At 37.4% G+C, this 11753-nt stretch overlaps 1 protein-coding gene across 1 annotated transcript; it reads right to left on the bottom strand.

Moving 5' to 3' along the window:
- Positions 1-3935: 3935 nt before the first annotated feature.
- On the bottom strand, positions 3936-4799 carry LOC107865439. The gene is made up of 2 exons (XM_047408767.1): positions 4777-4799; positions 3936-4701 (listed from the first exon to the last, which is right to left on the bottom strand). The coding sequence occupies exons 1-2, from the start codon at positions 4797-4799 to the stop codon at positions 3936-3938; spliced, it is 789 nt and encodes a 262-aa protein (XP_047264723.1).
- Between the last annotated feature and the right edge of the window lie 6954 nt (positions 4800-11753).

Here is an 11753-nt window from a genome sequence, read left to right on the forward strand (position 1 = left end):
TTCTATAACCATATCGAGGCCGACAGAAAAAGAAGCATGTCAACAAAAAACCATGGTGACTCTGGTATACCCTACCCCAACTAAAAACTATGCACTATCCCCAATGCGTTAAAATAATCTAAAACAAAGGGAATGAGGACATACCAGAGAAGCACTAAGCGTCCGTGTCATGAGCATCCCCAAATGGGGGCATATCAACTAGCGGATGTGGTGGTAGTGGAAGTGCACTACTAGAAGATGAACCCAATGCTATCACTAAATGCCTCAGCCTATCAACAACTACAGATTCCATGGAATCATTTTTGGCTATTTTAAGAGCCTGGTCATATATCATACCTGGATCCTGCAAGTCACCCATATGACCTCTCTTGTCCCTAAATTTTGGGACCTTGTCCTTATCCTCCATGAAGAAGTCAAAATATCTAGGTTAGTGCGTAGATGATATCCGGACCACTAGGGTATGACTGAAGGAGTGGATGCTACATTGCTCTCTGTGAGAAAGCGCACCTCTACTCATAATACATCTATCTTTCCCTTCATCTGGGCTAGATCTAGCATATTTATCTCTATAAATTGGGTTGTAACCCATCTCTCAAACTCATCAAGACGTGTATGTAAGTCAGCATATAGCTCAAATAGGAACGCTCTCTGTGCAGCCTTCCATTTAGCCTCTGCCATCTCGAATCTAGTCCAAACCCTTGAATGCATCTGTTCATATAGAGTAGTCATATTGGTCTCAATAACTCATAATCAAGCATTAGTGGCCAACTGACTGTCCACTAAGATCTGTAAGAACTCTTGAGATGTCATAATCATACCTATAGTAGGATCTGTAGTGGATAAGAAAGTGGACTGTTAAGATACGCTAACTGGCACTGAAGTCTAAGCTAGGACTGATGAAGACGTGGATGGTGTCCCCTCACCCTTAGTACTTAAATTTAGGGCCTTTCTTTGCTCCCCTATCTCAAGATCAACACTAACTCCTACATCTTCTACATGTACATCACCAGGATCTGTGGAAACTAATGAAACCTTAATCTGGGCCTGAGGTACTACAACAGGCTTACTATATCTTTTAGGAAGTGTCGAATATGCCAAATCCTTCATACTCTTCATCTACATAGTGGCTATCATATGTAACCTCTTATCTATTCCCGGTATCTCAGGTACACCAGCCTCATGACATAATCTCTGAATCAAGCAAGGAAATGGAAAATTCGTTGTCTTCCTAAATGCTCTATCATGGATCTTATGTCGGAGGATAGATGGAAAATCAATAACATATCTGACCATTATAATAGCAATGAGGGCTACTCCTTCCCATGTCAAAACATTATCTTAAGTAGTAGGGAATAGTCGATATCAGATAAACAATCACCAAAACTTGGCACCAAAGGTCAACGAACCCTTCTTTATCACACCATGACCCTAGATCCATGGGGTCTCATCACCCAAAGGTGAAATATAAATGGCTGTTCATATAGCTATATCAACTTTTTATCATCTATTCTTAGACTCCCATATAATGTGTATATCATGTGTGACTCTCATTCTGTAGTCACACTCTGCTGTGGATATGGGAGTGATATTGTTTGGACTAAAAATGATCCGACGGATAGTCTCCGCTGAAAGATCAACCCTGACCCCTCTTATAAGGGTGTGATCAAGCTGTGGCTACTCCATGTGTCTAATCAGTCTTAGAGATCTTCACATTTGGAGAACTATTATAGCAGGGTATGATGCATAAAACTCTCACACCATAGCTGGGTTGTAAGAACTGAGTGGTCTATTTATCTACTCTAATTGATAATGATTAAAGGAAGCCTGTAACTGTAGTACTCAACTTATCCCAAATAGATCAATATGGTCACATCTTATAAATAAGACTCTTGGGCCCGATGGCCTTTGAAATGCGACTATCTATATCATAAATTATCCACTTTCCCTCCATGCACCACCTTAGATTTTCCTCCTCAAGAGGTGCCTTCAAGGTATGTTTGGGTGCAAGACTTTGTGTCTACCGTACTGATGTTCCCTCATCTGTAATGGGTATCTCATGGGAAGATTGCTCTGTACTTTCCTCAGACTGAGGTATATCTGACTACTGTGGATGAATAGTGGTACCCTCCGTAGACTAGGGTACCGCTGATGACTCCTCCTACTTTACATTCTCACATGAATCCTGGTATCCCTCCTCATACTGAGGGTCCTGATCTACTCTTTATGTGTATGACTCTAAATCTACCTCATCCTTATTATCATGATCACTTGATGGAGGAAAATGTAGAGGTGATCTCCGTGCTGACTTCATCCTCAATTGGACTACACATACATGTGTAACCTGGATAATTTGGGCAGCCTCGGTCTGATACCTAGGCTGAGTAAAGGCTGGTTGTCTTCCCCACTATGACTGCTTAAGTAGCGGCTGTCTTATAGTGTCCAGTAAAATAGTCTCCGCTACCTAGCGCAGCTATTCTCTAATAACTCTGTATGTCACCCTATCTGCAGCATCTCTAAGTTGTGCAATCGGGTACTCCTCCCCTGAACCACTATGCACGAGGGAATCATTTTGTCTCCTTAATATCTTAACCTTCTTTTTCTTATCAACTTTCGGTGCCATGTGTAATTTAAAAACTACTCATAAGTTTCCAACAAAAATGAGGGATTGCAAAAGTTGAAGAAAAGCTCAAAATTCAAAAATTTCATATTTTTCCTGAATTTCCACACCCCTATAACCTATTTGAAGTGCCAACATGTCCAATGTACACACATATATCAATAATCATGATTTTCAAAGAAAACTAACATGCTCAAACTTTGATATTACTCTACTTGTTCAAGTTCAACTTTCAGCTGGGCCTAACCTTAAAATTTAATTTAAAACAAGTCCCTATATTAAGATTTTAGGGTACTTTAGGGATCCTACACACAAACATGATGTATTCTAATGTTTTTCATGGGAATACACATATCAAATTGTTTATTCAATAAATAAATCAATACATAACCATTAGGACCCGAGAAAGTTACCTCTTTTATGATAATATAGAAGTGAACAATGAAGAAATAAAGAAAAACCAAAGTTGAAACTTATTTTTAGTGTGTTGGGACAAGTTGGTACATCAAACAAGTTTCAATTTAACCTTTTTTTAAGTGCAGGATTAGTTTATGATTTAAGAGGGATGTTTGAATTTAAAGAAAAGTGAGTTTTTTAAGGATTTGAATAAGTTATAATGAAGCTAAAAGTGGTTAAATATGGGAAAGGAGGGATTTAGGTCTTAATTATACCTTGGTGGGCCTAAAATTTCAATTCAAATTTGGGACCACAGTTAATCTAACCGCGGCACCCACATGTGCTTGCTACATGCAGCCTACCATGGGGTGCATGTGTCGCATGTGGACCGAAATTTTTGGCCCACTTTCCTACATTCTGGACTTGGCATTTTTATGTTTTCATAGCTATTTATGGTCCCTTACCTTAATTTTATGGTCCCAACAATATTATTATGTTCCAACGTCCATAATTTTTCATTCTCATCCTAAAAAGAAAATTATATTTTCAATTATTGGTCAACTTAACTAGCCCATGTGGTACTTGTGACTATGGTGGGTTGGATACATGGTCCCCTTACTTGGAAATTTATGAATATAGCAATTTTACCATATTTAAGGTAAGTCTATAATAAAAAAACATACAAAAGAAAAACAACGAAAAAAGTGAACACCAAAATAGTGGGTTGCCTCCCACTCAGTGCCTGATTTAATGTTGCAACATAAAGTGACTGTGTTGGTTACTCAGACTTCACCAACAAGCCCATAGGTTGCCTCCCATGTAGCGCTTGAATTAACATTGCAACACTATGTGGGTACCTTAATTACTCAGAATTCATCAAGATACCCATCAGAGCACCCTCCAGGGTTATCAATATAATCTATCATGACACTACCCTCATGTCGGTTGGCTGCTTCATCGATTTATGGATGTTGAATGTGACCTCCTCATCGTTGACTTTAAAGTTCAGCTCTCCCCTTTCCATGCCAATCATTACTATACCTGTGGCCATAAATGGTCTCCCAAATATGATGGGCATCTCGATATCATTCTCCCAGTCCAGAATGACAAAGTCATCCAAAAATATAAAGCTATCAACTCTCATAGCCATATCAAATAAAATTCCCACAGGTTTCTTCACTGTACGTTCAGCCATCAACAATCGCACTGCAGTCGGTTCAGGAGGGCTCAAGCCCAATTGCTTGAATATAGCTAGCGACATCAAATTTATGCTGGCTCCTAGGTCACATAAGGCTTTAGTAAATCGGGATGACCCAATAGTGCATAGTATAGTGAATGCTCCAAGATCACCCTTTTTCTGGACCAGAGACCTAGTAGTGACTACACTACAGTGGTGAAACCCATCAATATCCTCAATAGTAGATCCTTTCTTCTTTGTAACTAATTGCTTCATAAACCTAGAATATCTAGGCATCTTCTCCAATTCCTCAAGAAGAGGAATATGCAAGATCAACTCTTTCAACATCTCAATTAATCGCTTGAATTTTCCTTTCTCCCTTTTCTGCTTCAGTCGTTGAGGAAAAGGTGGGGGTGGTTTTGGATTTGGTCTTATTTCCTGCTTAATAATTGGACCCTTACCTCTTTCCTTAGAAACTACATCATCAACACTTATTGCCTTTTTTGTCCTCCTTGTGGTAATAGAAAGAACATGACCATTGTTTTATAGATTTAGCACAGTGTTGCTTAAAAGGGTACCTGGCTACCTCTGGTTCAATGTTGCTGACATCTATCCGAATTGCTGTTCAACCTGCTTGATAGTAGTGACATGAGATTCAACCTTCTGGGTCAACCCTAAAATGTCTGCCTTAATCTTCTTATTTTCTTGACCCTTTACCAACTTAGTCAGTATCTCTTCTAATCTTGATTCTGCATCTCTTCTGCCAGGTGGAATGTACTAATCTCCCTTCTCTCTGTAGTCATCCTTCTTCCTTATATCACCTTCTCACTCTCTACTACAGCCTCTGTATCTATCATAGTAGTTCAGACCTTGGTTCCCAAGCCCTTGGGCTTAAAACCCGCTAATTGAAAATCCAGATAGTTTGCTTCCTTCTCTAATTTTGACTCATAACCTTTGGAAGTTGAACCCTGTGATTCTACTACTTTTACCTTCTCGAAACTTGCTACTACAAATTGCTTTGCCAGTAACCCAAGATTTGTTCTTAGTAGCACAATCTCTTGTGCTACCGAATTATCAGTTACTTCCTAGTCACAGGAGGCACCAATAGCATATGTGCTAGATCTTCTCTTAGCCTCTCGAGTTTGCCAACCTTGGTTAGTAAGGGAGATCTGATCTAGCATCTCCGAAGCTGCCTCCCAACGTAGTCTTATAAAATCTCCTCCAGAGATGGTGTCTTCCATGGCTCTAAAACTGATGTTTAAGGCTCTATAAAATATCTCCAATAAGCTCATCCCTGACATCCAACGGTCGGGCACCATAATCAGTTTCTTCTTGAACCAGAACTATGTCATGTACATAGATTCTAACTGTAGCTGCCTAAAATTATAGATCTCATCCTTAAGCTGAAACATCTTAGATGGAGAAAAGAACTATTTCAAGAATTTCCTACACAACTCATTCCATGTAGTAATAAATCCTCTTGGCAGATACCCTAACCATGTAGATGATTCTCCTGTAAGTGAGAAGAGGAACAACCTTAGTCTAAGCGCTTCCTGATTCACCCCTAGAATGGTATACAAACTGTAGATCCCAATAAAATTTGCAAGTTGCATATTTGCATCATCTATAGGTAAGCCTATAAATATACCTTTTAGATTTAGGAGCTGGATCATTGCGATCGTTATGTCAAACTTGATGCCTGGGGGTAAAATAGGAGAATTGATGGCTCCAGTCTCTGCCGACTCAACTTATCCCAATATTTTTCATCATCCTCATAAGGCTACACATACTGATATACTGTGATCACTTAAGGAAGACCTCTTCTAACTGTGTTCTAACTTTCTCCGAGTGCTGCTCAACGGTCTACTTATTATCTCTCCTTAGCTAGCTTTGCCTCCTGAGCTATCTACTGAGCTTCAATTTTTGCCCTTCTCTCATTAGTAGCTTGAACTAAAATCTCACTAGTATGCCTATCAATAATATTCTAAAATCCTTCACGAGGAGGGGAAGGCGCATCATCACGATCCCCTTTAAGAATATCATCTCCTTTTCGTTCCATCATCCTACTAGGTGCTTGTAGGATCCTCTCTGGATTTGAATTCATTGGGAGTAAGGGATTGCCTCTACTCCGTGTGTTAGGCATATAACAACATATACCCAACTAAGAAACAAATAAAAAGAAAACCCATAAACTATAACAACTTTAATTCATAAATCAACACTGTATTCCCCGACAACAGCGCAAAAATTTGATAATGCCCAAGCTACACCTTCACTTTGAAGGTTATGTAGTCACTGCCAAATATAGTAACCCAACAAAGGTTGGGGTTGAATCCTAAGGGAATACGTGGAATTATGGCTCTTAGCTTTCGTAATCAATGGGCAGACCTGGAAAAGTAAATAGGGGGTTTTGGGTAGAAATATCAAACTAGTGGTGAATATCAACTTCGGTTGTAATCAATCATAAGTGAACACTGGGATTTTTTCCCCCTAGCTTCTAAAATCCATAGTCTTATTGTGCTTTGTTGAACCAACCCTATACGTTGTATACACAATCAATAAGTTATGTACCATAAATAGTCTTTTGGACGAGCTGATAGATTTCACCCTTTACCTTTTGAGTCTCAGGATGTCACCTTACTAACCCTTATCTTGATCCCAGTTAACTATTATCATTTGAGTCTCTAGTTATTAGATAAAATATAACCATCTTACTTAGACAATACCTAGTAGCTTGGATCGACAGCTTAACCCCAAATTACTTTTGTAGTTATCTTTTCCTAGTCAACTACCTCTCTTTTGGAGTAAGTAGCAACAATCTAGGTGGGATCCTTACATTTTCAACCGTTAAGATATCTATTAAAGTGAAGATAATACAATTCATGCATGTGTATTGGTTTAGAACAACAATAGCACTTTTCCTACTTTGTCAATCTGCCAGGGTTTCCACAACCCTAGCTAAGGGTTTTTAGCTGCTCATGCTTGTGAAATAATCAACATTCATGATTGAGAGCATAAGATGAAATCACAATAATCACAAGTAAAAACCCAAAATCATAACTGAATTAATCAACTGAAATAATACAAGAAAATTCCAAGACCAAAATTGAATATCGGAATCAAAATATATTTATAAGCATCAAGAGTGCATAACTTCTACTAAAAAACACATAAGGGGTATTTATAGTACCTAAGGAAACCCTATAACCAAATCCCAAACGAAAAAGAAAAAAAAAGGGTCGGTGGCCACATATGGTGTGCATATGCAGCTTGGCCTTGAGTGCATGTGGCACATGCGGCATAAGGCTAGGGCACATGTGCTTAGACAAAAATTCCTGCAGCTCTGCTCTCGGGAATTTGGACTTCTGAAACATACTTTGCCTATATCCAGTCCACATATGCTACATAGAGTTCGCTTATTGACATAGGTAGGTGCCAAAAGACTTTTTCAGCTCTTCTTCAATTCCAGCACATGCTTTGGTCATAAACAATTCGTAAAGTGTCATGAATACCCAAGATTGATCAAATAAGTAGCCAAAACACCATTTTCATATTTTTCATGAACTTAGCATCTAAAACCTAGTTTTCTGCAAAACATAATCAAAACGCATCATATCTAACAAAACAACCTAAGAAACTTACATATTTTCATAGTTTTAAGCATCGAAAGTGCTATATTTCTATAGCACATTAGAAGTTCCTTCATCTTTTGATATAAATGATATAATCTCCTATTTGGTGAAACCCTACACAACCATCCTTTGTATATGGTGGGTCATGTTCTAGGAAAGAAGATAAATAATATCTTGATAGATGCGAGATCCTAAATTAACATCCTACCTATTTTCACAATGAATGAACTTGGCATCATAGCTGATGAATTTACTAAAATGATACAAAGGTTCAACTAAGGGGATCATAGGGCCATAGGATTTATCAAGTTAGAGATCTATATGGATAATTTACGATCAAATGTATTGATGCATGTGATCTATGCCAAGACTTCACACAACATATTACTGGCCTTGGGTACACGATTTAAATGTATCATCCTCCTACTACCAATGGTTGAAGTATCTTAAAGATGGAGTGGAAAAAAATAGTTGTGGGCTCTAAGCCATTCACTGAAGCTGAGTCATACTTCGACGATGCAAAATTCCACTTAAAGAATTATGTTGTAAGGAAGAAAAGAGTTGTGATGTCACAACAACCAAGGGTGATGAGGTTGCAGCTAATAAAGTCGAGGTGGCCATTGAAAAAATCTTCACTAAGAAGCCTTCCTACACTTTAAATAAAGAAAATATTATGTCCTTGAAGAAGAAGTCAACTCATGCGCTCTGCTACGTACAAAAGGTAAAGAAAGAAGAAGACCATTCATCTTATGACCAAGGTAATGTACTAGGGGAGGGGCTCACTCTACCTATCAATAATATTGATACAATAAATCTATCCTCAAGGCTACTTAGAGACTTTATGGCTCAAAATCTGCCATAAGATATGACACTCCCTATGAAGCATACAAAAGAAGGCTTTAATGAAAATGCTTAAAAGTTATTTGTAAGGGCTAGATACAATTCTAATGATCCATAGAGGTTTGAAAAACTCCCATTAGAAAGTACTACCAAGAAAGCACATGAAGGCCTAGGGTACATACCAGCATCTCCAGTTCACATTTTCATAACAAGGCATTTAGAGACTATATCACCAAGGAAGAGGAATCTACTACTTCAAATAAAATGCCTCCTATATTTGATCTACTTGGAAAATAAACTGAAATAACTTCTATATTCAAGAGGTTGAGTCCACTAAATAAGAAGTAAAATAGCAAACGACGGAGAAGTTGTCAAAGCACGGCAATGTACTCTTCACCTAGGATCCAAAAGGATTTATAAAGTTTCTCTCCTAGAATATGGCGATTGATGAAACTTGCAGTTTCATTCAAATAGGTGTTAAATAGAGAGATTCATAGTGTGTTTTATATCAAGAAACATGTGGAAAATAAAAAAAGTGTAGGCTCTTTATGCATATTATAACTCAAAGTAAGAATAATGCCTCATCTCAAATGAAGGTTGATGAAGAGTTGGACGACATTTTCTAGTGTTGCCATATGTATATCAACGACGATAATCCTCAAGAGGATAAAGATACAGGAGATGCTCATCAAAACTAGAAGAAAAAGTGAAGATCACAATAGAGCCCTTGAGGTTAAGTCAATCTTGGCACTAATGAAGAGCCAAAAACAATTTACTTGAGCATTTTTCTAGAAATGAATAAAGAAAGTGCTTTTATGGACATACTCAAAGAATGTAAATATGGTTTTGTTTGGAGCTATAAGGATATGCCTGGCTTAGATCCAAAAGTATCAATCCATAAGCTGTGGTGAAAAACAGTCTTCGTATTAATAAAGCCTAAAGGTGCTTTAGTCTAGAATTGGTTTCATCAATTGAAAATGAGGTTAACAAACTCATCAAAGCTGAATTTATTCGTGAAGTTAAATACCCCACATAGATTTCAAGTATTGTTTCTGTGAGGAAGAAGAATAGACAAATTTGAGCTTGTGACCACTTTATGGATCTCAATAGCTCCTACACTAGGGATGATTTCCAATCCCCATTTCAAAGTTGATGATTAATGCTATCACTGGCTATGAGGTGATGTCCTTCATGGATGGTTCATCTGGCTATAACCAAATCTAAATGGAACCAAAGAAGGAAAATTTCACTGTATTTTGTACGCCCAAAGGTATTTATTACTATAAGGTGATGCCTTTTGACTTAAAATGCTGGTTCCACTTATCAAAGGGTTATGCAAAACATTTTTGATGATCTACTCAATAAAAATGTCGAGTGCTATGTGGATGACTTAGTAGTGAAGTCAGTATAGAGGAGAAACCACTTGAAAGACCTAAGAATGGTATTTGAGTTGCTCTAAGATATCAACTTAGGATAAACACATTAAAATGTATCTTTGGAGTTACTTCTAGAAAGTTTCTTGGTTTCATTGTACGACACTGAGGAGTTAAAATTGATCAAGCCAAGGCCGATGCCATTTTGAAGATGAATGAGCCATGAAACATTCATCAATTAAAAATCTTTCAAGAAAGGATAGCATATTTAAAGAGGTTCATCTCAAACCTGGATGGAAAATGTCAACCGTTTAGCCGTTTCATAAAGAAAGAATGCTCCTTTTCGAATGGGACCAAGCTTGCAGTAAGGCCTTTGAAAGTATCAAATCATACTTGATGAAGTTTCTAGTTCTTATGGTACCTAAAAAACCATTAATACTTCATATCACAACACAAGAAAGGTCAGTTGGAGTACTACTGGCTCAAGAAAATAGTGAAGACAAAGAAACTCTCTTTAATATCTAAGCACCATAATGACATTGAATGATCAGAATTTTTCTCTAATCAAAAAGTTATATATGGGATTGGTCTTATCAATCCAAAACATGAAGCACTACTTCCAAGCTAATGTTGTTCATCTTGTGTCTAGAGAAAATCCCATCAAGTTTAAATGTCGAAACCAATCCACTGTGACAGACTGACTAGGTGATACCTTCAATTTCAATAGTTTAAGATCATGTACATTCCCAAAAGGCTGTAAAGGGAAAAACATTGATAGACTTATTAGTATACCACCCGATACTTGATGAATGGGAACTAACAAATAAACTTCCTGATAAAGATACAATGGTTATTGAAGTTAGACCCTCGCAGAAGATGTACTTTGATAGTGCGATACATGGAGGTGGAGCTGGTGCTGGTGTAGTGTTTGTCACTCCATAAGGAGAGGTCATCCCATACTTTTTTACCCTAACAAATCATTGCTCTAATAATGTTGTTGAATATCAAGTGTTAATACTCAAACTTGAGATGGTTGTTAACATAAATCAACTATTATTATAAGTTTTTTTTGATGCCTAATTGGTGATTAAATAGCTCTTGGAAATCTATGAAGTAAAAAATTCTGAGCTACACTCATATTATGATTATTCTAAGAACTTAATGGGATGGCTTGGAGAAGTGACCTTCCATCATGTGCCAAGAAAATTAAATTAGCAAGCTGATGCCTTGGCTACCTTAGCCTCAACCCCAACTCTTCTAAATTAGAAATGAGTTACTATCCGCCAATAATGGGTGGTATTACCACCAAATAAGGTTGAATATTTAGAAACAAGGTTTAACACCTCATCGTGGTGTCTGAATTTGTGAAGGAAGATTGCTAATAACCTTTAATTGACTACTTGTGTTATGGAAAAATTCTATAGCATCTAAAGAGAAGGACTAACATCCATCATTGTGCACCTCACTTTCTTTACTAGAAGGACACGCTATAAAAAAGCTCATTTGAAGAAGTACTCTTTTGATTTTCAGAAGAGGAGGAAATAGTTTTTTAAGCTTTGCAAGAAGTATAATAAAAAGTATATGGATCGTATCAGTTAGGACCGAAGCTCCACTTTCACATAAAAAATGATGGGATGTTATTGACTAATGATGGTAAGAAATTTCTTGGACTATGCTAAAATGTGTAAGGCTTGCCAATTTTATGTTAATTTCATACA

This window comes from Capsicum annuum, chromosome 3 (assembly GCF_002878395.1).
Source record: "Capsicum annuum cultivar UCD-10X-F1 chromosome 3, UCD10Xv1.1, whole genome shotgun sequence".
NCBI classification, from domain to species: Eukaryota; Viridiplantae; Streptophyta; class Magnoliopsida; order Solanales; family Solanaceae; genus Capsicum; species Capsicum annuum.

Excerpts from the sequence above, each read along its gene's own strand:
- LOC107865439 (XM_047408767.1), bottom strand. The coding sequence starts at position 4,799 with ATGTCAGCAACATTGAACCAGAG. Across the intron at positions 4,702-4,776 it reads TCAGCAACATTGAACCAGAG|GAGGACAAAAAAGGCAATAA; the intron begins GTAGCCAGGTAC and ends TATTACCACAAG.